Source organism: Odocoileus virginianus, chromosome 34 (genome assembly GCF_023699985.2).
Source record: "Odocoileus virginianus isolate 20LAN1187 ecotype Illinois chromosome 34, Ovbor_1.2, whole genome shotgun sequence".
NCBI lineage: Eukaryota > Metazoa > Chordata > Mammalia > Artiodactyla > Cervidae > Odocoileus > Odocoileus virginianus.
This window is the reverse complement of record NC_069707.1, coordinates 17,169,675-17,195,958: the sequence shown is the minus strand read 5'-3', so window position 1 is coordinate 17,195,958 and position 26,284 is coordinate 17,169,675. Positions and strand designations below refer to the sequence as shown.

Genomic DNA, 26,284 nt, shown 5'->3' with positions numbered 1-26,284 from the left:
TTTTCTTCCCCATGCTGGGATTCAGCAAACACTGGTTCATCTAAATCATTCTTTATTGATGAAACACAGTCCCCTTGGGTATTTAAAGTGGTGGGAAAAAATGCAGCAGAAGGAGAATATATCATACTAAGTTTAAATAAAACTAACTCATATTCCACTTTAAACAAATAAACATAAGCCAGTTAGTCAGTAGCTTTAATTTTTAATCATAAAGAAAAATAATACAGTGCTGAGTTAACATAAGAAAAATGTGGAGATCCTGGGGCATGTCAACAGTTTGCTGAGAGGTAGGACATTCATGGTTTGAATAATAAAACCTGTTTTTGGGGGCTTCATTGTCTGTGATTAAAGATACTTAATAAATTTTGTTTTGCAGGGTAAAGAAGGCGATTTTGTGTATAAAGAAGTAATCAAATCACCCACTGCCTCCCGAATCTCTCTTGGAAAAAAGGTGAAATCCGTGAAAGAGACAATGAGGAAGAGAATGTCTAAAAAATACAGCAGCTCTGTCTCTGAGCAGGTATGTGACAGTCAAGCAGATACCCTCCTGCTTCTTTTGCAAAGCAAGAAAAGCTGGGGATGGTCTGTCTTGAGATTTTCAGTGGTGCTAAATACATTCATTGGCATTAACCAGGGTCCAGGACCATGCCTAATTTGTGTAGACAAACAGTGGATTCAGCAAATATTTATTAAGCGCTTAGGGTCATCCGAGCACCAGGCTTGGTGCTGGGAGTACAAATCAAGTCCTGTGTTCTATGTATGGATGAGCGAAAGAGACAGACATGTAAAGAAATGATTATTCTGTAGTAAAAATAAGCACTAAAATTTAGAAAACAAAGGAAGGATTTTATTTTCTAAAATATCCCTTTCTTTAAAATGGACATCACCAGAATCAAACCTTAAAGAGACACTCCAATTTTCTTATGAAGCTGACTTTTCAAATAAATGTACTTTAAGTTGTTCTTTGGAGCACATAGCAAGTCTGAGAAATAAACTGAGAAAGTGTTTCCTGGCTGCAGGACTTACATAATAATTGTGTTTCTGCAGGAGTGTGTGTGTTCACTAAATAGTTTTATCTGCAAACATTAAAGATATCGCAGAATTGACACCACCTGCTCCCCCAGATCTATAATTTCATCACTAGGAACATGACCTTCTTTTTATGGGTGGAAGGAATAAAGACACTTGGAAAGCTGGGCCTGAGATAATTCTGACCATTAAATTTTCAAAACACTCTCCTCTGACACCTTTATAGTGTTCTTTTTGTAGTCTGTTGAAGTCCCCCTGTGTGAGCTGGTTGTCTAACTTGAAATACGTAGGTATTGCCGTTTTAGCTATGAAATGAAACAGACATTTTTGCTCAGCTGCTGCCCTCTAGTGGACGTGGTGAGCTAAAACGCGTGTCTGAATCACTCAGCACCAGCTAGCCCAGCCTCCTGCACCGTTCTTCAAACAAAGCCTGCACATCTTCTTCTGTTTATTACAGTGGTTCTCATGGGGGTGGTGATTTTTCTCCCCCCACCAACCCCAGAGCATCGGCTGGGGACAGTTTTGCAATGGGTTAGGGTGGAATGGTGTGGAGGATGCATCTTGCAATGCACAGGACAGGCCCCTGCGACAAAGAATTAACCGTGCAAAATACCTCGAGTGCCCAGGTTGAGAAACTGTGGCTTGTTATACCTACAGGGGATGTCTGGCTGCCTCCAGACTCCCTGAATGTTCTCCTTATTCTTTTCATTTTTTGTCCTTGTGGATGTGGGAGTGATGTAAAGTCTATGTTTCTACCCAGCAATGAGGCAGACTGCACATTGCTTCTATGAGACTGACTACATGCCAATGAAAGCATGAATTTAAAGCACTTATTATTTAGTTGATTTTTTCCCCCCAGATTGAAATATCTACTCAAAGCTCTTGTAAACATATTCCTGGGTTTTAGTGTTGTGTTTTTTGTTGTTTTTTTTTGCTTTGTGGATCATTAGCATATAGCTTTCATGTAATTTTGAGCATTTCTCTGTAATTTTACTGCTATATAGATGCCTGTATTTTTATTTTCCTGTTTATTTAGAACAGTCATTTCACATAAGTAAAAAAAAAGGACTCATTATAGTGCTTTTTGGAGAAAGGAAATTAACATTGTAAGGCTTAAAAAAACATCTTTTTAGTTAAATATATCAACTCTTCTGGTAAGGATTTTTGTCTGCTCTGTTCCTGCTATATGCCCAGCATCTGAAATAGTACCTGTGGTATTCAATAAATGTGATGAATAAATTAATAATTTTTAAAAGCCTTGTGAACATACACTATCAGAGATGTATATTTTATAGTGCTGTTTTTCAAAAAGTGAGGTTTTTTTCCAGAAGAATTTTTAGAAGATTTTAATTGGGTAGGTGGTTTATTTTATGATTCAGAAAAGAAGAACGAAAACCAACCTCCTCAGGAATTCATCCTTTGCAGCTTCAGTAACTTCCTAATAATGCACCTCTCTATTGTTGTTGCTGAGGTTGTTTGCTCACTTTTCTTAAATGGAAAGCAGAAGTGTGTTTTGGATCAGAAGCTGCGCTTTTGATTGTCCTTAAAAGTTTGCAGGGCCCCGCAGAATCTCTCAGAGTCCTTCTGATGATTCAGCACTATGCAAATAACAGGTTTCGTTTAGATGGTTTTGTGCTCACATGGCTGTGTAGTATGACAGAGAGTGTTCTGTTTGGGCAAGTAAACCATTCTGACTGCAGACTGTTAAAAATGTGATAGGGTCTATCTATATAGCACTTCAAATCAAATGAGCATGTTACAGTTACATGTGCAGATGAGGGCCTGCCAAATTAATGGATACCGAGCCACCCCAAAAGTGAGAAGTTCTGCTCAGTCACTGCTGTCAGCATCCGGATCTGAAAGAGGCTTGACAGCTTTTTACTACAACAAACTAATAGAAGTCAATGAAACTAAACCCGTAGGGTGACTTATGGAAACTGTATTATAGACAGAAAAATGGTATGTTTGAGGTATGGCTGACCTTTGAACTGCACAGGTCAGCTCACGGGTGGATTTTTTTCAGTACTAAACACTATAGTACTACACAACCTGTGGTTGTTTGAATCCACAAATGTGGAAATACAGATAAAGAGAGCTGACCGCAGGTCGGGTCAGCACCCCTAAGTTCTGTGTTGTTCAAGGGTCAACTGTGTATCTGGGTCCTAAGTGGGTATTTTATTAGCTAATTTCAATAATTTGTGTAAATAGAAATACAAAAATCTGGTCTCTTTTTTTAAAAACAAAAACAAGGAATACACTTTTTTTTAGTGTAGAAATTTCCCTTCAAATAGAAAAATAGATAAAATATTTTCTGATAGTACTTCTGGATACTACATCACTAGTGGATTGCATTTGATCTACATTTGAGGTCCAGCTTTGTGGCTTGGTTGGTAAAAAAAAAAAATGCCTGTGATGTGGGATATCCAGGTTCGATCCCTGGGTCAAGAAGATCCCCTAGAGAAGGGAATGGCCACCCACTCCGGTATTCTTGCCTGAAGAATTCCGTGGACAGAGAAGCCTGGTGGGCTGCAGTCCATGGGGTTGCAAAGAGCTGGACATGACTGAGCTATATAACACTTTATTACTGAACTACGGAGTATGCAGAGTCTCTAAGCCTTTAACGAAATGTTTTGTCTCCAAGGTAGATTTTTTTTTCAAGAACATCTATTTGAGCATGAAAAATACTTTTTGAGTGCTTAATTAATAGTTACGTGAGCTCCAACTTGAAGATGAAGCAGGATATCGATGAAAAAGAAGGTGTATTTTGGGTAAAGCATCAGACATGAGTATAAAGATGACTTCGATTGATTTTGTTGCTAAACAGCTGTGCATTACAAAAAGATACCCATCCCCTCTGACAAAATGTAATTTTGTCACAACTCATTTCAGGATTCAGGCCTTGATGGGATGCCAGGCTCCCCTCCATCCTCTCAACCTGACAGCGAGCACATGGACAAGCCCACGCTCAAAGCCGGGGGTTCTGTGGAGAGTCTGCGGAGTTCTCTGAGCGGTCAGAGCTCAATGAGTACGTCCAGTTTGCAGTCAAAGATGATTTCCTGGGAGTCCAAGTCAGACTTTTGCTGAGTGCCAGGTTCAGGCAATTTAAAGATAAATAAGGCCAAGTTCTTAGCCTTAGGGTGCTGTTACAGAGACAGACCTGAAAAATACCTGGCCCTAGAGTCCTATTTGTTTAGTAGCCGATGTCTAGCAGTAGCATAAACAGGAGGGTAATGATTTTGGTTGGAGGGGAGAGAGAGAAAGCATGTTAGCGGAAGATATGGAGACTGAAGGGAGGAAACCAAGGGGGAAACACTGATGGCAATGACGAGCAGAATAAAGGGAGATGACCAGGGTTCTGCAGGGCACACGTTGCTTTCCTGACCTCTGGGCTCGTCCTCCACCTGCAGTAGCAACCAGCGATCTTCTGACCACTTCTGTCTTAGAGATTTTGGTAGACATTTCTCATCAGTTCATTGCCTTTTGCCATGTTCTTTGTCATGGTGAATCCAATCCCTTTATTATCATGTTAGTGGGGGTTTAGTAAAAGAGAAGACAAATACTTCTCTCCAATCGGTAATCTTTAATCAAAAAAATATTTTAGTGCAGAATTCAGCCCAATAACATGACATTCTTTTTCCCTGATGCATTTGGTATATTGGGAAGTCCTGATAATTCTCTTCTGGTTTTACAAAGAAAGCTAATGTCTTCTTAACTTTCATGAATACAAAATGTTGATTAAAACTTTATTAGTAATCTTAATTTTAGTCAACTAAGAACCAGGGGAAAAAAAAAAAAGATGAGAGGAGAATGACAAATGTCTCTGAAACAAACACTGTTCAGCCACTCCTAACCCAGTGGTGGTGTTGGCTGAGCGCTATGGGGGAAGAGACCAAATTTAAACCCACGACTTAAAAAGCATTTGGCTTTGAGCAAGTTACTTGACCTCTTTGAGCTTCCTCATCTGTAAAATGGGGTAAAGACAGCATGCCTGACAAATGGGAGGCTATGAGCGTTAAGGTTGGTGTCCTCTGTCAGAGAGTTTGCATGTCACCTGGCTTCCCTGGTCATAAAGATAACTTGCTGGAGTCCCCTCTCCAATTGGGGGCTCGGTTAGGGAGAACACTCAGAAAATGCAGACCGTCTCCTGGCCTCTGCTCAAGTCCTGACGGGGCTGTGGCTCATGACTGCCTTCCTCTGGCCCCTACCTTCCAAGTCTAAGATGCTGTCAAAGTCGCCAGCTTGGCTGTGCGGGAAATCTGCGTTGACCCACGTTCTGCGTGTTTTCCCTGCAGGTGGTCAGACCGTGAGCACCACCGATTCCTCGACCAGCAATAGGGAGAGTGTCAAGTCGGAAGATGGTGATGACGAGGAGCTCCCGTACCGGGGCCCGTTCTGTGGGCGTGCCAGAGTGCACACCGACTTCACGCCCAGCCCCTATGACACGGACTCGCTCAAGCTCAAGGTGTGTGTTTACTTGACCTCAGAGCGGTCAGCCCGGGTGCCTTGTGGCTTTAGGAGCTGTTCTCGTCTCCTTTGTGTTGAATGCTGGGTTCTTGTGGTGCAGACTGGTCAGCGCATCTGCTCCTTTGATAAATTGGCCTCTTCTGCAGTGAAAAACCAGAGAACCAGCCAGCCTTTGGGGATAGAGGCGGGTCTTGTGTTAATTCTGTCTTATCACCACGCTGGCCCTGTCCTCTGACCCCACCTCCCTCTAGAATTTCCACTGCCCTTCCCTTCCAGTGTCAGTGCTTTGGCTAACTGAAAGGACATGACTGACTTCTCTTATGTGATCAGTGACATCCTTACGGAGCAGATGGGATTTCACAAAATGTATGAAGCGAGTATAGACCAGGGGTTACCACTGACCTCTGATTGGTGGGAATTTTTTCTCCAAGAAGTAGGAGCTCTCTGGGTGAGGGCACGGCATTCAGAGAGCCAGATGTCCACTCAGCCATGAGCCCTGGTGGATACCTTGAGCCACCATCCTCTGGGGCAGGATGGTGGAGGGGATGGGATCTTGGGCCTCTGTGGGATCCTGCAGAATCAGGAGTTCTCTCTGTGGTCTCTGCCAGACTCCCAGTCACATCAGGTGACTTGTGGAGCCCTGATTCTAGTTTTCATAGTGTCTTCACATCGCATGGTTGACACTTCTGATGGATTGATGGTTCATGCTTGGAAATGTACCTAATGGAAAGATCCTTCTTCCCTGGGCCACAGAAAGGAGACATCATTGATATAATCAGCAAACCCCCCATGGGCACCTGGATGGGCCTGCTGAACAATAAGGTGGGCACGTTCAAATTCATCTACGTGGATGTGCTCAACGAGGAAGAGGAGAAGCCCAAGCGTGCCACCAGGAGGAGGAGGAAAGGGAGACCCCCCCAGCCCAAGTCGGTGGAGGACCTGCTGGATCGGATCAACCTCAAAGTCAGTTCCGTCCTGTCTGGCCCCCAACCCCACGTTACCTTCTCCTAAACTAAGCAAGCAAGGGCACCTTCAGGGAAGCGTGGGGTGATCTGTGTCATCCAAGAAGGACAACCCATGTCCATGATGAGTACCATTAACATATAGAAGTAGTCTTACCAGCACCATAACACTATCCTTGGCCTCCCTTGAGGGTGATAGCGTAAACTCCAGGTTGAAATTACCTCCTAGTCCAAAGAGCAACTTTCAAAGAGCTGTGAGCTTCAAGCCACTACCAGGAAAGGCAGTAAGCACAAGCTCCTAGCATCCTGATTGGCCTCACAGAGGTCTTGAGGATTGTCCCTGCCCAGCCCCACCCCCCACCATTACCCCCAGCATCTAGTAGGGCGGGCCTACATGGTGTGACCTATTTCCTCCTTGCAAAGCTATCTTGCTCCTGGGAAAGTCACAGGTCTCTCTGAGCTGGATTTCAGTGTCTCCAGATGAAAGAGGTGTCTCCTCCACCCACGCTGGGTGGCATTGGAGGCATCAGCTCACAGCAAGGGCACAATTAAAATGCAGGCCAGTGGAGTCCATCTCAGCTTTGAGTGTCCACCTTCTTAACCCATGGTTAGTGAAGTGCCCCGCTTGCCCACTGAGCTGTAGAACTAGGGGGTACAGACTGTTAGAAAGATACTTATTAATTTTTGAATTAGCATAAAAGTGACTATGGAAAAAGCGTTTAGGGGTTTGAGACTGGTTATTGGTCGTGGGCCACGTGGCTGAGCTGCTGACTCTCCTGTCTTGTGTCCCTCCCAGGAGCACATGCCTACTTTCCTGTTCAATGGCTATGAAGATCTGGACACCTTTAAGCTCCTGGAGGAGGAGGACTTGGACGAGTTAAATATCAGGGACCCAGAGCACAGAGCTGTTCTCTTGACGGCAGTGGAGCTGTTACAGGAATATGACAGTAAGTCCCTCACAGCACAGACGTGTTCAGTGAGATCCATCCCATTCTCAGGCCACCAGGAGGCATCCCATAAGCTGTTAACATGTGCTTAGGTCCCCGGAGTCCCTCATTTGATCTTGCTCTTTCCAAAATGTGAAAGTGTTGGTCACTGAGTCGTGTGCAACTCTTTGTGACCCCATAGACTGTAGCCCACCGGGCTCCTCTGTCTGTGGAATGTTCCAGGCAAGAATACAGGGGTGGGTTGCCATTTTCTTCTCCAGGGAATCTTCCTTACCCAGGGATCGAACCCAAGGTCTGCTGCATTGCAGGCTGATTCCTTTCCATCTGAGCCACCAGGGAAACCCTACTCTTTCCAAAGCCAAGGTCAATTTTGTATTATGTCAAACAGCACAAAGACGTAGATTCCCAATGCCAATGCAGGAGCAAAAGAAAACCTGACTACCCAGTACTTTTTCACTGAGAATTGAATTGTATTTTTCTTTCTTTTTTTCCTTTTTTTTTCCTTTTTTTTTTTTTTCTTAAGACACATAGTTCACGACACCTTGGGGGTTGGTGAGATATACAGCCTTTAGGAGGTCGTTAAGATACCCAGGTGCAAATGTGACTGCCAAACTTGGGGTATCCTGTCCTGCCAAGGGTTAATTACTTCTCAAAGCACATGAGGAGTTGTTTTCTGATTGAATGAGTTAGTTAATGAATAAATGAAATTCATCAGCTTGCATTAAAGAAGCAGGGAATCATCTCGAGTGAATATGTAGAGCAGAGAATTCCATATTGTGATTTCTCAGCCAAAATGATAGCTCATTTTTACAGCCCATGAACAGAATTCAGTGAGCTCACAGCTTTTATGTAGTCTATTTGAATACACTGTATCCTTTGCTCCATTAACTCAGTCTTATCTTGCTCTTTATTCTTCAGTCTGACATCAAAAATATTCCTGAGATTATTCATCATGAAGGGGGAAGCATCCTTTCCAGTGATTGAATTCAAATGTATTTTCTTTCGTATGCTCTGCTTCAGGGATATCGGTAGCTAATAGCATTTCCATTGCTAAAAGACACACCAAACCCATGGTTAATGGTGGGAAAAAAATTGTGCATTACTGAATGTACCAGGCTCAAGAGACGCAGAAGTAAGTGTCTCAGTGCAGATAAATTCACTTCTGATTAATAGGTTGTCCCTCTAAATTAACTGATGACACACCGTCAAATAGGTGTCTGAACCTGAGATAAACACGCTGCCTTCAGGGATAGATTTGGAGGGGATTGTGTTCCGTAGTTAATATCAATTTGTAGCCAGGTCTCTTTAGGATTGGAGTTTCCCAGGAGACACCATGGGTGGGGGTTGTCCTGTGACCAAGTTGTGTCAGAGCCTGGCCCAGTGCCTGGTGAGGCTGACCAGCTATATTAATATCAATTAATGTTTAATTATCTAGTCTCCTGGACCACATCTGCTCTATAAAATAGTTCATTTGCTCTTCCCCAGCCACTGAGAGCAGCTGGTTGATAAATCCCACCCGTTATGTTTCCTCTAGCATTCAAATAGGAGGAGCAAAGTTGCATTCTGAGTATATAAGGCAGGGTCTGTCTCAAGGGCTGGGGCTCCTTGCCTTCCTGGGATCATGTCCTGAGATCCGCCCCAGGGATACGTTACAGGTAAGGGGATCTTTGCCTGTCATGATACCCACCCAGCAGTCTAAGGAAGCCTCACTGCTTCTTCATCAATCTCATTTTGAATCTGTACTGTGCCACTGTTTAGAACATCCTTCATATACAATGTGGTACTTCTTTTTAGCGATTCTAAAATAAAGGCTTTAGGAGACTCAAGGGTGCCAGTGAGCACCGAGAGCCTGGATCCAGGATTATCCTAGGATGAGAAGATTATACATTCAGCAGTTCTAAATTCGTTGTGTTTTAGAAGTATGCTAAGTAACTGATAGCTTAAAGGAACACATCAGTTTCTGTCAGAGTTGACAGATCCAGAGATCTGCTGAGATCTGAGATGTCTCACTCATCTTTCATCTGAGCTGCCACAGGAGCAAGAGACACACCTGCATCATTGCCTGGCAGTCAGGCGGGTCCAGCTTCTCTCACTGCATCTGAGCATGGGGAATGCCAGCCTTCCCACAGGGTTCCTCCATTCAGAAAAGACTCTCATTGTGCCAGAGCAGTTCCTCCCGCTGATCCCAAACCCATTCTCCTTGATCTGCCAAATGAAAGCTGTCTTTTAAGAAAATCATATTCATAAGAATTGTCTTTAGGAATTATGTCAAATAGATGGTAAACTACAGAGAAAAATAAAACAAATCCACATATCCACTTCCTAAATCCAACTAAAGTTAACATTTTGTTGTACTTCAATCCTTACTTTTTAAAGACATAAATTTGCAAGCCCATTGGAAGGCCTGCTATCCAACAATCCCATTCTTTTCCCAAGAGAACTACGCTCCAGAAAAATGGCACGTGTCCTCAGGGCATAAGTACCTTTTGATGTTTGGATGTTTCATCAGAATGTCTTAGCATGTTTTTCCTTCGTGTGTGTGTGTGTGTGTGTGTGTGATGAGATGGAGGAAAGCTTTAGTCCAAATTCAGGTCATGTCCAAATGAAGTTTTAGCCCCAAGACCAGAGCTTCATTCTCACTTGACTGTGAGAATGTTCATGGGAACGGCTCACTTTTTTCTTCCTTTGTGCCTTGGCATTAATGTTAGTGAGTGTGGGGAGAGGAAAAGGCCTTGATTTGCAGTCCCTCTAAGAGATACCCCTCCCCTTCATTCTCCCTAAGGAAGGACATCCTGCCTGGGAAACACTGGCTTTTAGTTTTAGGACATTTTGCTAAATTTGATAGTGGGATTTTTACAAGTAGCTGCTGATTGGATCCTTCAGGAAGAAAGTGGCTCTATCTCCTTGAGAAAGAAGAAGATGACTCTATCTCCTTGACATATGTCTCCTGATTTTATAAATTGATTTGCCACTTTCAGGCACTGCAAAGGACCCGTTCACTCCCTATAATAACTTCAGGTTATTATGCCGCTGTGTGGTAGGCTGACATCCCCAAAGTTGCAGGCACAGTCCTCATTTTCCTGCAATGATGGGGACAACTTTTCTGTTTTATTCCTGTCGGTCAGCACTTTGGAGTCTGTTTTGGCCGCTGCAATGCACTGACCTATCTCGCCAGGGACAAACTGCATTGATTCCTCTTCCTGGGTTGTAACTGATAGCTCAAAGCCCTCATTTTACAAGTGTCATTTTCCTAAATAACATGCTAGGCTAGAACAGAGGCTAGGCCAAATCCGCAGGCTCTTCCACACAATGAGGACACCATGCTAGAATGTTCCACTTTCAGTGTGGGGGAGGGGAAAGGGTTTGCTCTTGTGCTACCAACTAGTTAATTTTTTATTAATCACTTTTAAAATAACACTTCTTATTTTGGTGCTCTAATTCAAGGACTTCTCTGCCAAGATTCCTATTATAAAATGCTTTCCTTGTGAGAAACACAAACAGGAAGTGGTCAGTGGACAGTAGGAACAGCTGGTGTGTATGTGGCAGCCCTCGGTCTTCCCACAACTTTTTTTTAATGATGAGAAGAGACATCAGATTTCTGGTTTTGTGTGTGTAAGAGAGAGAGAGATGGAGGAGGGGAAGTGAAGAGAAAAATAAAGCCATTCATCATCAACTACTTATTTTATGTAGAAAATGCTTTGTTTCCTATTCTATGAACCAAGCATTTAGTCCACCTTATGATTGAAAGATGACCTCCCTGTATCCCTGAACCTCCATAAAGTCAGCTGTGCCATTTATAGAATGTACAGAGCTGCATGGCTTGGGTGATGAAGGCCCATGTGACTTCCCACGTGATTTTCTATAGGCTGACTTTCAGCAGAAATCATCTGGTGCTTCTCTCTAGAAGGATTCCTTAGGATGAGGACATCCAGCCTTCCAGCACCCCACCTTAAGGGTATTCTGTGCTCAGTTTCCAAGTTGGAGGGTGTTGTCAGCTTTTCCTGTCACACTTTTTGTGGGCGGGAATAGAAATGCTAACCCAAGACAAAGGAAAAAAAAGGAGGGAAAACCCTCCAACCTATTCGTCGCAAAAGGATTTGCGCCTGGCCTCTCATGGGCTAACCTCCCTGCTGGCTCAAATGGTAAAAGCGTCTGCCTGCGATGCAGGAAACCTGGGTTCGATCGCCGGGTGGGGAAGATCCTCTGAAGGAGGAAATGGCAACCCACTCCGGTACTCTTGCTTGGAAAATTCCATGGATGGAGCAGCCTGGTAGGTTACAGTCCATGGGGTCGCAAAGAGTCAGACATGACTGAGCGACGACTCACTCACTCCTCATGGGCTTGGGGGTTTGAGCCCCCTTTATGGCAGCCTTGCTGCCTTTGTGATAAGAGCCAGCACATGTCACAGGGGGTTAAGGTTCATGCTCCTAATGCTAAAGAAATTTGATGGTTCCTTTGACACTCCCTTTTTTTAAAAAAAAATGAGAATTTTTTTTTTGAGGAGTTTTGAGGATTTATTACCTTAACTTTTAGTACATTTGTTAAAAATACAGTTTACAAAGCTTAATTTTTAATAATGGCTGTGTTTAACAATCGGCTTGTAAAATTCTAAGCCGAGAACTTTTTTTTAAAAAAAAATACTTTATTTATTGGCTGTGGTGAATTGTCATTGCTGTGTGTGGGCTTTCTCTAGTTTCTAGCGAGCGTGGCCCACTCTCTGTTGCGGTGTGTGCGCTGCTCATTGTGGTGGCTTCTCATTGCAGAGCACGGGTTCTCGGCCCATGGGCTTTAGTAGTTGTAGGGCAGGGGCTTAGTTGCTACACAACATGTGGGATCCTCCCAGGCCAGGGATCGAACCCGTGTCTCCTGAAGTGGCAGGCGGATTCTTACTCCACTGTTCTACTAGGGAGGTCTCACTTTTATATCAGCTCCAAAACTTGGAAAGGTGGGAACAAATAAATTGAAACAAAAATCCTCTAGATCTCTACAAAGCATACAGCCCAATTCCTCCTTGTGAAAAGGCCATTCATTCACTCTCTGCTCCTGCTTGGTGGTATCAGCGCTCAGAAAGGACTGTGGTTGCTTTTCCCCCACTTTCGATATGATGCTCTGAATTTCTCCTTTCCCTGGTTGACCTGAGGCCAGTTATCCTCCGAATGACTTAGAAGGTATTGATGTATTTCAACTCTGTGCTCTCTCTCCAGCCTTATCGTCCCGTGATACTTGATTTGAAAAGAAAACATCCTGATCTCACTCATTTAATTTGTTTCCTTCCAAAACTAAGTCTTCAAAAATGTATGGTGAGAACTGAGGATAAAATTGAGATGCGATGGATTTGAAAACTGCTTTTCATTCCCCTTACAATCCCATGCCACGTGTTCATCTTTTCTAGGTAATAGCGACCAGTCTGGATCCCAGGAGAAGCTGCTTGTTGACAGCCAGGGCTTGAGCGGATGCTCTCCACGAGACTCAGGATGCTATGAAAGCAGTGAGAACTTGGAAAACGGTACTGTCAGCACAGATAATCATAACTGCATGGTCATACGCAAGCCTTCTGGGCCATTTCTTGGTGTCTGTGCTTTGGCTAATGACTATATTTCTTCCTCAGCCTGAGCCATTGCTTTTGAGAAAACTACAAATAGGGAGAGGAGCTTTTCCAGGGCAACTGGTGCTTGATTCAGATCCTTAGGCTGGAGGAACATCTCTCAAGAACCTAGGCAATGGATGATACTGAGAGAGGAGTAGAGAGATCTTTTCATTGGTTGCTCTTCCATCCTGCAGTAGCACCTAACTGGGAAGAGCTTAAACTTGTGTGTTAGAGAAAGGGACCCCATTGTCTTGCAACTCGCGGAGGTGAGCCCTCCCTCTGGACCATGAAAAAAGTCAAGGGGGTTTAGAGTGGGGAGACATGGAGTGCATAGCCAAAGACTTTGGTCAAATTACATCTCCAGCAATCCTTTGCCCTTACCTCTGAAATCATTAATATGAGTTTCTCTTTTATAGCTTGTTCTGGGACTTAAACAAAGTAGTAATATATAAAAAATACCTAGCATTTTGTAAGCACTGATTATGAATGAGGCGGTGGGCTAGATGTGTATACAATTTGCTAATTATCACCCAAATCCTGTAGTGCATATTTTATAAGTGACGATGCTAAAGAGAAATTGAATATTAACTGAAGCTCTTTTTCTCTTCTCTGGCTTATAATCATCTCACAGTCAATGGTAGACTTTTTTTTTTTTGCCACACCACACAGCATGTGGGAGCTTAGTTCCCAGACTAATAATGGAGCCTGAGCCCCATGCATTGGAAGGCAGAGTCTTAACCACTTAACTGCCAGGGAAGTCCGAATGGTAAACAATATTTTAGACCTGATTTTCCAATACTGTAAGCATTTTCAAGTCCAAACTCTTAACTACTTAATGTCATCATACATCAGCCAAGGGTATCTGGGCTTAGGTGAACTTCCAAGCCAGAAGGGATTTAGTTTGTATATGTTATCATAAGTACCTTCACAAATCAATGGATGAAAGAAGGTGGACCTATTTGGGGAACAAGGAAAAAGGCAACATATACCATAAAAGATCTCTTTGCTTATTTGTTTGCTTATTTGTTCTGAGGAGCAGGAATATCCTAGGGCTTAGGATTGTCGTTCATGAGTCTCTCATTTCAGTATGAGAATTTCAAGAAGCCCGGCTGAGAACATTGTTACAAAACTAGGGCATGAAAGTTTGGTTTCTTAAGACCATTACCATCCATCACCTCAGTTTTTCTTCTTAAATATACAGTAAACCTAAGCAGGGCTGGCCCTGGATGTTCAGATTGGGGGCCGCAGTAGCAGAATGACTCCTTCCATAAACATCATGCCAGCAGTATCATCATTACAGTAGGAAAATATCTAAATTCATACTAAAATAATGGGAAAAGTCTGACTTTATTCAAATATTGCTTCATTGTTATGAAGGCTAGATCTCTGAATGAAGGGTGCATGATTAAATCTTAAAGATTACATTTTTGTTAAAAAAAAAAAAATCTCAAAACTTCAGACCAGCTAGACAGAAAGAATATAATTACCCACATCTAATATGGTACTTCCTTCCCACTCAGACAGCATGCATCACTAGGGACTCAGAGTTATGTTGCCCTAAACTTCACATGTTAGGCCAGCCATCCTCATGGTCTAGTTTTTGGAAGTTATTGGAGAATGTGTATTTTCAGTTGGTGGAGTAGGTCCCATACCCACTACAAATGATGGACTCAGTTTGAATCAGTGGTTTACTTATATCCTCCATAGTTTAATGCACATAAAAGACATTCAGTAAACAGGCTTTGGACCAATAGTATCAACCATCAATTTCACTTTGAAAAGCAGAGTAGAAGTATTCAGTGTAGATAGGAAATTGCTGGAAGCCCACAATTCAAACCAACTAAGCACTTTGAAAGTAAGATGTTTTCAAGCTAGATTTTGACATTTCCCCCCCACCCCCAACTTTTCTGCTTTATCCACAAAATAGTTAAGGATATTTTACCTCTCCCAACCTTTGTTTTTTCACATATGAAACCAAGCTGCACGATTTTGTTCTGGTTTTACTAGGGAAGTGTTTTCATTGAGTGGAGAAGGAAACGCTGGGTTTACAGCAGCAGTGCCTCTTGGGCAGTTTGTAACTTCGGGTTCGGGAGCTCATGCTGCTTGAAGCCCTGATTATCTATGATCTTTGGGATCCTGCAAGCCTCAGAGGCCTGGAGGGGGTGCTTGGTGGGGTGAATGATGCTGGCCACGGTAGAGGGCCTGGGCCTCAGCCTTGAGTGACCTCCACACTTCAACTTTGCTCTGGGTTATAAGTGAAGCGTCATTACAAAGGATCCTCCTGCTTTGAAAATCACTGATTCCAAAAGCACGATGTTCTGAATAAAGACGATTCTCTTACCCTTATGAACGCCGTGCTGATCTTTTCCTTTTGACCTCTTCACCGTTCTCCTTTCCAGTTAGCCTCTGCTGACTGCGGTGTGAGGTGAATAAATTCCGTCTAAAATACCTGCAGCCATAAAACTGAAATTGTGTGTCCCTATGTCCTTTCCTTTTCGCAATAAAAACCAACATTTGAGTGTTGGGAACTATTAGGTCCATAAGGAAAACAATTTGCCAGGCAGACCATTCGTCAGGGCCACACGAGCAGCGGTATCTTAAATGCCTCAGCTGCATGACCGAGGAAGAGTAATATCAAGGGAGGGGACCATTCGAGGGCCGTGAGTCTTGTTCGTTGTTTCCCTGTCCTAACAGCCCGGAGGTATTCATAGGAAATTCCAGGTGGCTTACTTGTCTCAAACAGAAAGGGAGTCTTAAGTGGTCTGGGATCAGATGCAGTCAGTGTTACACTGTTCATCAAGCAGAAGCAGCAGTTAGCATCAGTCAACAATTGTTAAGTAAGTAGACTGACTGGTTGATAAGTTTAGTTATCAGCCTGACAGTTTACTTTAATGAGGTCTGTTGCTTCAGTGGTTATCAGAACCGTACTGGTATCTTACGGACTCTCTGGCAGTAGACTCACCTAAGCTTGTTTACTTGTTGTTACCAGGATTGGCTGACAGTTTGCAGGATACATTTATTTTACACACTTGAACAAAGCACAAAGCAGTGAGGGCTTGAAAGAAGTTTTGAGGGTTCAGTGGTCACCAGGGAACCTTGGGGGGATACCATTTAAAGCAATGGTCCCCTACCTTTTTTGGCACCAGGGACCGGCTTCATGGAAGACAATTTTTCCATGGACGAGGATGGAGGGGGGGATGGTTTGGGGGTGATTCAAGCACATGACATTTATTGCACACTTTATTTCTGTTATTATTACATCAGCTCCACCTCAAATTATGGTGCCTTTGATCCCAGAGGTTGGAGATTCTCCTCTGTAAAGAACCTGTTCCCTTTGCAACCGTGGTCTTAGGAAATGGTACTCTAATCAGAAATTCCATCAGTGTGGTTCCTTAGTGGGATGTGGATATGCCTTCTTCCACACTAACTACAGCTGTGAACAGACATTAGGCCTAGATTTATTTTATGGCCTGACACAGCATATTTTCTTTCCACATAACTCAATTAACTTTCATTTCCCCGAGTCCTTTAATAAGACTTAAGAATACTTTCTAAAAAATAAAAATGGAACCACAGTAGCCCTACATCACCGGTGGTGATATTATGTCCTTAGTGTAATTCCACAGCGGGATATGGGAGTTGGAGATTTCAATAACATTCGCGCACCTTTTACATCAATTTGATTGATTCGCTTTTTAAGATGCGATTGTAAAAAACCTCTCCTTGCCTTGTAGGCAAGACTCGGAAAACCGGCCTCTCTGCCAAGTCATCAACCGAGTCCAGCCTGAAGTCTTTCAACAGGAACCAGCTGGGCAACTACCCAACCTTGCCTTTGACGAAGTCAGTGGACGCTCTGAAGCAGGGAGGGGAGGGGAGGCTGGGCGGTGGTCTCACCCCTCTCGCCTCCAAGAGCTGTGATCCCCCGTGTGTGACTGATTTGAATAAAAACCGAAGGAGTCTCCCCGTTTCCATCTGCCGGAGCTGTGAGACCCTGGAGGGCCCCCAGACTGTGGAGACTTGGCCCCGGTCCCACTCCCTGGACAACCTTCAAGGAGAGCCCGAGAAAGATGTGCCTGGCGAGGTGACAGAACCCTCCCCTCAGACTGTACCTGAAGTGCCACAAAAGACAGCCCCCTCCGTCACAAAGGTTCCAAGCCCCAAACGAGATTCTGCTGTTGACAATGCATTGCTACTGACCCAAAGCAAGAGATTTTCTGAACCTCAGAAAACGACTACTAAGAAACTGGATGTCCCGATGGGGCCTTTTTCACGGGGTACATCCCCCCCTCCGTGTTTGCCCAAAACCTTTGACGCCCACCTGCCTGCCATTAAACCCAGTTTAACACGGACGCCTCTGGAGGGTCACAGGAAAGGACTCGATTTCGAAGGAACACATCACCCCGTGGGCACCAAAGAAGGCCTGGATGCTGAGCAGAGGGGCCCCGAGGCCAGAACGCAGGCCAAACCTCCCGTCCAGCCTCCGCCCGTTCCCGCCAAGAAGAGCAGGGAGCGCCTCGCCAACGGGCTGCATCCTGTCCCTCCTGGTCTCCCCAGTGCCCCCAGCCCCGACGCACCGGGCCTGCCGCTTAAAAAGGGCAGCCCCGGCGGCCCCAGCGACTGTCCCCCGGCGGCGGTGGTGGCCAGGCCTCCCCCGGGGCCGGAGCCGGGCAGCCCGCCGAGCACCCGGCCACCACCCTGGCTGTCAGAGCTGCCCGAGAGCGCCAGCCTCCAGGAGCACGGCGTGCGGCTCGGGCCCGCGCTGGCCAGGAAGGTCTCCTGCGCCCGCGGGCTGGACCTGGAGATGCTGACCGAGAACAAGCTGCGGGCGGAAGGCATTGATCTCACCGAGGAGCCCTATTCTGATAAGGTAGCCGAGGCCCTGGCCCCCCAGCCCCGTAAGTTGGGGGTGCCAGGCAGGAACCATGTCATTGCCCTCGGCAGCAGACAGTGGCGGGGCAGGGGGCCCTTGTCACCCCGGCGCTGGGCGTTCAGATGAACGGGGAGCGCAATGCCCAGATTAAATGCAAACACGGCCTCGGGGGCTTTCTTCTTTCCCTTCTCTTCTTCACTTGTTTATATTTAATTTTGGCCAACTGTTCTTTGCCAGGAGAACTATATCAGTCATTACTAGAACCCGTCCGGAAACAAAGCTCCGGTTTCCATGTGTTACTCAACATCTTTGTATTTAAATTTTAACAAATCCCCATTTCCTTTCGTTGGATGTAAAATTGAATTAATAATAACCTTCCTAAGTACCTCTTAGAAGTGTTAATAGGAGCAAATGTTAATAAGATAAATGTAAACCTACTTTGAAAACTGTGGAGCCCTATTCAGATGTAAATGGGACTTCCCAGGTGACACTGGGGGTAAAGAACCTGCCTGCCAGTTCAGGAGATAAAAGAGATGCAGGTTTGACCCCTGGGTCAGGAAGATCTCCTAGAGAAGGAAATGGCAACCCACTCCACTATTCTTACCTGAAGAATCCCATGGACAGAAGAGCCTGATGGGCCCCAGTCCCATGGGGTCGCAAAGAGTTGGACACGACTGAAGCTACTTAGCATCATTCAGATGTAATAATTATACTGTCTGATATCTGTATGGGTAACTGGGGATAAAAGACTATATAAAATACCCCATTGTACCAAAAACATTGAGAACTGTAATGAAAGCTCACTTCTCATTTGCAAAAAACACAAATACGTAGAACTGTGTGTGTGTACGCTCAGTCGCTTAGTCCTTTTCAACTCTTTGAGACACTGTGGACTATAGCTGGCCAAGCTCCTCTATCCGTGGAATTTTCCGCAGGAATCTATCCGCAGGAACACTGGAGTGGGTTGCCATTTCCAGCTCCAGGGGATCTTCCCCACCCAGGGATTGAACCTGAGTCTCCAGCATTGCAGGAGGATCCTTACCTCTGAGCCACTGGGGAAGCCCAGAGTAGACCTACCAATATCAAAATAACTTTGAGGACAAACGCATGAAAATAGATGTAGTTGTATGTTAGTCCTAGAAATGCATGAATTGTTCTGATGCATTCCTGAGAGTCTTTGTTATAAGTGCCTTATGACCTTGAATGCCTTATGATAAAATACTCCTCCTCTGCCTTCTTAATATTTAGTGAATGAATCCCTTTGAGTGGAAAGTAGTGGGAATTCTACTGTACAGTAAATGCTGGCCTAGTATAACTCTTTGTAGCTGAGGGACCAACAGTAGATGATCTATAGAGCACAAGTTTGCCCTTCAGTAGCCTTTTGCAAAGTGATCACATAGAGTGAGGTGAGGACCTTGGACCCCACAATGGAGGGTGATTGTATTCTACTTTAACCATCTTTCAGGACATATTTCCAGAGCTCATCACTACCTAAAAGATAAAGATGTAAAATATTCTCTCTAAAATAGTTCTCCTGACACTAAAGAAAATATATTCACTTCAAATTTAAACTGTTGGTCCTACTTTCTTGTAGCTAAATGTCTTATCCTACCTTATGTTTGCTGTTCTTGGAGAAAGAAAAAGATCCTCGCAACCCTTGCTAAGAGATTTCTCTTCTTGCTCGCAGCACGGCCGCTGTGGGATTCCTGAGGCCCTGGTACAGAGGTATGCAGAAGACTTAGACCAGCCGGAAAGGGATGTCGCCACCAACATGGACCAGATTCGGGTCAAGCTGCTTCGGAAGCAGCACCGCATGGCGGTGAGCAGCCCGCGGTTCAGGGCCCCTCTCTTCCAGAGTTCTGAAGTCCATTCAGTTATAGGGCTTAATGATGGGCATGCTGGCAGTCACTGAGTAGCCCAGGGTTCCTTATAAGATATCAAAGGGAGACACCTGGGAGAAAGTAATACGTATTCAGCCTGCAGAGTTTTAAAAACACAGTTTTGGAAAGAAAAAGATGAAAATTATCCATAATCCCAGCACTGTGGGGGGAAAAATAAATCCATTTAGTTATTTCTCTGCATGTGTATAATAGTACATGTACAGTTTGGAAACTTTAATGTTTTCAGTTATCAGATTGTGAACCTATTTCTTTGTTACTGAAAAATTTTTTATATTGTTCATATTTCAAAGTGTTCTGGTAGGTGTGTCTTAGTTCAGCCAATTCCATATTGTTAAGACTTTTAGTTTTTTTTCCAACTTTTATTTTAAATAATTGAGTGAAGAATGTCTTGGTTAATAAATTCTATAGACTTTGTTGACTAATTTCTGAGGATACAGTCCTTCAAGAGAGTTTGCTTCATTAAGACTCCAGAAAATGTCAAAGATTTGCACATTTGGTGGTAAATTGCCTTTCTGAGAGGAATCTCACTTGGCCTTCACAGAAGTCAAGTATCAATGTCCATTTCCCTGCCCTAGCCAACATTTATTATTGTATTTCTAATTCTTTATAATTATATTGATTAATTTTAATTAATGCTTAATTTAATAAATGCTTAATTTTCTGGATGTTAATGTAGATTCAAAATACAGAAGAAAATCTACTTTATATGAGTATCATTGCTTTTCTGGGTATCTTATTTTTTCACACTATCACATAGGTTTGCTTCTTCGGTCACTATAGGGATCACTGATTGAAGAGTGTGACCAACCATGAGACAAAATAGCCAGAAACATAAATGGTGACAGTTCGGAGACTTCCACACATAATTGGGGTTAGATCTAATTCCAAGTACCTTCTGGGACCTCAGACACTTTCTTGAGGATTTGTCTCACCTTGAGAAGCCAAGAAAGAATTCTCGATGCTTTGACATCTCATGGTATTATCCCTTTCTGATAGTGTGGTATTAAATGTAAGATTTCAGTAGCCCTCCTCTTAGGCAGAGAAGACAGAGCTCTCCAGTGGCACCGGTCAAGTCCTGCTGAAATCGCTTTCTCTGTTTACCTAGATCCCAAGCGGTGGACTCACAGAAATCTGCAGGAAGCCGCTGTCTCCTGGCTGCGTGTCGTCCGTGTCGGATTGGCTGGTTTCCATCGGTCTGCCCATGTATGCCAGTGCCCTCTCTGAGGCGGGCTTTAGCACCCTGGGCCAAGTGCCTTCTCTGTCCCACACTTGCCTTCAGGAGGCTGGCATCACAGAGGAGAGACACATAAGCAAGCTCGTGTCTGCAGCCAGACTCTTCAAACTGCCACCAGGCCCCGAGGCCATGTAGCCAGGCCCGAGATGGGCCTCCCTGGACAAGAGCCACCCGTTCACTGTGTTCATGATGCTGATGCAATTCCTCCCTGGCTGGCCATGCAGACCAGACCCAGGAGAAAGGCCCAGTGTGTTGCCAACAGAACTCGGAATCTTGGCACGGGACTGATGACCTTCTCTTCTCCAGAAAAGCCCCGCTCCGGGAAATTGGTGTGGTTCTCTGTGACCTCCCCAAAGAAAAGACAAGCACTTAGTTTTGTTTTCAGGATACAGTAGAACCAAGATGCTGACTTGCCACAAATGCTTTGCCCACAGTCTGTCTTGGTGCACTGGGCGAGGGCAGGGGGCAGGGGGAGAGGCTGCCTGTCCCGTTTCTCAGCATGCTCCTCACCCTTCCATCACCCTGCAGGGTTCCTGAGGCCCAGACAGGCTTTAGCCAGGCCAAAGTAACAGCCTCGGGAGTGATTGTACACTATTGACCAGGCTCATGTGTTCAAAAGTAAGAAAATCTGGCTGCACTGGAAAAAGAAAGCCCTATTCTCCTTTAGGTAAACAAGAGACGTTTTAATAATTGCTTTCTAGCAAATCAGCATTTATTTGCCTTAATGTAAGCTTTTAAGCAGTTATCTAACCTAGTGATCACTACCTTGTAACCGTAGTTCCAGATCCTCAGCTTAGACTGCCATCTAACGTATGTGGGATGTTTCCAACAGAAATGGGCTTTTCTAATTGTCTCACTCTGACGTGGCTTATTTTATAGGGGTGTTTATCAGGCCAGGATTCATGTTGACTTTCAGATTTTAAACTAACTACAAATCTGGTAAAAAGCTCGCTGAAATTCACAAAGATGTCATGTGTGAGAGTATGTTTGTGTGTTTGAGGTTATGATCTTTCATTTTCATCAGTTTAGTGTTAGCATATTTGTCATTGTGCTACAGTATTGACTTGGAATCTTGACCATGTCCATTCCAAAATTCGGTCATTGGATAACAGATCACCTTTGCAAAAAGTCATTGTAAGTTGAGTATTTAAGGAAGATGTTCTTTAAAGGGACATAGTTTGTAAGATATTTTAAAAGATTTTTTTCTTGGTTTTACAGTTAAAATACTGTTTTCCATCTTATTTAGGTAATTCACTTAAATATAATATAAATATAATTATGGAGCCAAACAAACTACAATTGGCCATGTATTAAATAATTGCATATTTTTAGTTCTTTTCCAACTGATCTCAGCATTCTCTTTTAATCTATTGTCTGATTTTCTAGCAGACAGAAATTATTGTTTCCAGTTGCTTATAAAATGATTTTCCTTTACATTCTTATCATGAGCCCTATTTTAAGCATTGGGTGTGATCACTTACGGTAGAAATGCTTTGAGTCGTGATTTAAAAGCGCTGTAATATTTTATCTGCTCATTAAAAGAAATGATATCCCTCAGGCGAGAGGGGGGAAAAGATGTTTTCATGAATTACAAAGCCATTTTACCGCTTGCTTTAAAATAGATCTGGATCCATATTTCTGAGGACAAGGACATTCTCAGGTGATTTTTTTTTTCTTCATGCTTTTGGTATGCATTTTAAAGAATAATATATATTTCTTCAATAATAGTCACCTTCTGTAAGATGCCATGTAAGAAGTTGTGGAACACTAGAAGAAAAAGCTAAACAGCCGAATTTCTGTTGAACTCTCAGCCCATTATGACATTCCTATGGGATGTGACATTCCATGAAAAGGGTAAGGAGGCTGCAGGCTCTCCTGTAACTATGTCGTTGGAAGGGATTTCACGTGTGGAGGAGAGGATGCTTTAAAATGGACGGGCTCCTCACCCCACGTTTTCGGTGCCTCAGCGTGACTTGTGAGAGAGCCTGCTCAGAGTTGAAGCTGAGCTAAAAGACCACACGTATAGTCAGGTGATACGTAGGAGCAAAGGAGAAGGGAAAATCGTACATTAATTTCCTGATGTTAGTTCATTTTCACCGTAAGATTTTCACTTATGTAAAAGAGGTGCCAGAAAAGTGAACTTTCTGAATATGAGTTTTTAAGAATGCCAAACCATTTTTTTTTTCCATTCTTCTTTGGAAATCATTGCCTTTGCCTAGAAGTGAAATTCAGGGACCATGAATCATTTTCAGTGGAAGGGCTTCCTAGTCTGTGGGATATGAGGTGATTTTTACTTTATTGTGCTTTTATTAAAATCCTTTTGTTTGTAAACTTTTAGTATTTGTTTGGTCTTCTTTTGCTTTAAACTTTTAAATTGACCTTAGAAAAGCCTGAATGCTTGTGTGTGACTTTTGACTGAGATGGTTTGCGGCCGCCTGTGGATGCCGGAAGACAGGTGGTCGGCTTCAGCAATATCCGGTTTTCATCCATTGCACTTGGTGCAGAATGTTGAGGAAGGGTGAACACTGTTGTTTTAGGAAAGCACAAGAGAAACCTGGAGAGGCAGTTTGGCTCAGGTAGCTACACGTCCGTTGTGTGTTATTTTTTTCTTTGAAGCTCTCTATAAGGAAATGCAGCCAGCCCCAACCACTACTTACATTCCCAGATAACCAAGAAGTAGATAGATTTTTCATGGCCTTGCCTTAGTCAGAGGCCCTTTTCTCTTTTCCTTTACCCAGGTGTGGGTGAAATTGGAAATAAGTAGTCTGTTGAAAATCAGTTCCTGACAGAGCAAAGTTTGCTTTCATAATTGCAGCGAAAGAAGTCAGTTCACCTAGTCAATGCTGCATGTGTGTACTGTATTATTTTCAGAAAAAAAAAGTCTGAGTCCACATTATCTCGATTTTAAATTGATAGAGAAACAAGAAACTGTCAAGCAAGTTATATAACAACTAACAACATTGCACTTTCTGTATATGAAATCAATATTTAAATAACTTATTTTTCTCCATTGCTGTTCTTAAACATTGTAAGTAGCTGTAATATACCAGTACCGATATGTTCTTGCGATTGCTTCAGCCCAAGAAAGCTGTGTATTGTTTTAAAAATTGTAAAAATTATTGTGATGATTCATTTAGCAAAAAGAGGTGGACAGAAGGGTTTTCCTATGTATCAAAACTTGTCTATAATTATGTCATCTATGTACCTAGAAAAAAAAGTAAATAAATTTCTTCAGTTGAATCTGTCTCTTGTTGTTCCCTAGGTATTTCAAAGGTGAGTAGAAATGAAAGGGAATTAATGAGGTGTGGTTTAAGAATGAAATGTATTAAAAAAAAAAAAGAATGAAATGTATTGCAAAAATAGTAGTTGTATACAACTATACTGCCACATTATTTCTGCCATATCACCAAAACTCATTATCACATTCAAATTCTCTTTTGACAACTTATTTCAGTTTTCTTTTCCAAATATTGCATAGTCAAGTCACATAATCACAGTATCTTAGCCCAGAAAGAGATTTTGGAAGTCATCTCTAGTCTAAGCCCTTTTTTTCAATGAAGAATTTGAGTCCACACAGACTTGCCCAGTATCATAGGTATCAATAGTTAAATGGAAACAATTCAAGTCTTCCACTGAGAGAGAAAACCTTCTAGATTGGGATGTCCTAGAAATTAAGCAACTTGACAAAAATCATTTTCAACTTAGTGTATCGCAATTGATATAAAAACACGTTTTTAATTAGGAGGAAGTATGTAATTCAACATTTTGAGTAGATAATATGTGCACTTGATGCAAACCCAAAAGCAACCCTCTCCTTTTCTTCCAGCCACCTATTTCTCACACTACAGGTCAGTATTACAACCACTATTTGCGTGCCTTTTCAGAAATGCTGTGTTTACAAATAAAACTGAATAAGCATTTTTCCATGTAGCATTTCCCCACAGCTTTTCACTTAGCATATGGAATTGCTGTGTTATGTATAGAATTTTGATAGAATAGTCTAAATCCACTGGTGGATTTCAATAAAGGTAGCTTTACCATGATTAGTCTTACTTACAAATCATGGTTTTACTCCCCACTCGCCCAATCCATTTTGTAAAGGGGGATATTTCATGTATTCTTAGAGTTTGGGGTTCCTCTGAAGTGAGGTATTATTTTAAAGACTTGATCATAAACCTCAAATCTTGTTTATCTCAAGCTGACTCCTAAGATTCTATAGCTCAATTCATAGAAAATAATTATTTTTTATGATCCCTAAGAAACCTTGATTGGATTCTTGGTATTTGTTATAACTTGGCTTCATATGTGGATGCTTATGTTGTATTCATTTAGAAGTTATAAGGAACATAAATTTGATTACCAAAAGGAGACAAGGGAAGGGCGGTTCTCATCTCACCACACAACTTATTTGGGGGCATCTTAGAATAATGACTTTCTTTATTCTGTAATAATGTGATAATAATTCATTGTAATAATGACTGACTTTATTTCTGAGAATCGACTCAGAGGAAACTTCTAGGGGTGTGTGTGAGGGTGTGAATGAGGGCGGAAGAGGCAGAAGAGGATAGATGCTCACTCAAGTGTAGGTCTGGACCACTCATCCATGCATCAGGGGACCACGGGCAGCATTATTGGGAAGCATTCTAATTCCTCACATAGTGCTCCTCTTACCGTGTCAGAGAAGAACACTGACAAAGAAGGTGAGCCATCACCTCTAAAACTCCAACGAAATACGCAAAGGTCATAATCAAACCACGTTTGAGCCCAATATGAAAGGACCCCCGGGTGCCTGTGTGGGAGCCAAAGGAGTTAAAATTAATCTGACTGCAATTTACTACCATCCTCGTTTATCTTCAACACTTCTCCCAAACCGAATGTCTGATCTTTCCCCGCATTTCTCATCTCAATTAATGATGACTTCTGGTCACTTAGATCAAATCCCTTTGTCATCCTTGACTTTTATTTTTCTCCTGGTCCACGTCAAGTTGTCAAGAAATCCTCCTCTCTCTACTTTTGACATCTCTCCGGAAGCTGACCCCTTCTCTCCACCTCCATTGCTGCGGTGGCCACCACCCCCTCACCTGGGTTGTTCCAGAGCCACCTGCTTCCCCACCCCCATCCTTGCCATCCAGCACTCTCAGCAGCCTGAGTGACTCAGCTATGAATGTTTGTGTCCACCCCAAATTCAATCATTGAAGCCAGTCCCCCAGTGGGATAGCATTAGGAGGTGGGGCCTTCGGGAAGTGATTAGGTTTAGATGAGGTCATGAGGGCAGAGACCCAGGTCGGGA

General features: G+C 43.2%; 1 protein-coding gene across 5 annotated transcripts in view; it reads left to right on the top strand.

Annotated features, from left to right (window-relative positions):
- The window catches only part of SASH1 (SAM and SH3 domain containing 1), a 188,049-nt gene extending 163,815 nt beyond the window's left edge, over positions 1–24,234 (top strand). For all 5 annotated transcript variants that reach the window (XM_020878136.2, XM_020878138.2, XM_020878139.2 and 2 more), the window contains 9 exons: positions 377–520; positions 3,919–4,054; positions 5,322–5,491; positions 6,247–6,456; positions 7,252–7,402; positions 12,795–12,908; positions 16,724–17,856; positions 19,547–19,678; positions 20,866–24,234. In XM_020878136.2, coding sequence (XP_020733795.2) covers positions 377–520; positions 3,919–4,054; positions 5,322–5,491; positions 6,247–6,456; positions 7,252–7,402; positions 12,795–12,908; positions 16,724–17,856; positions 19,547–19,678; positions 20,866–21,129 — 2,454 coding nt within the window. In that variant the 3' untranslated portion in view covers positions 21,130–24,234. The remainder of the gene's footprint in view (positions 1–376; positions 521–3,918; positions 4,055–5,321; positions 5,492–6,246; positions 6,457–7,251; positions 7,403–12,794; positions 12,909–16,723; positions 17,857–19,546; positions 19,679–20,865) is intronic.
- Positions 24,235–26,284: the final 2,050 nt, after the last annotated feature.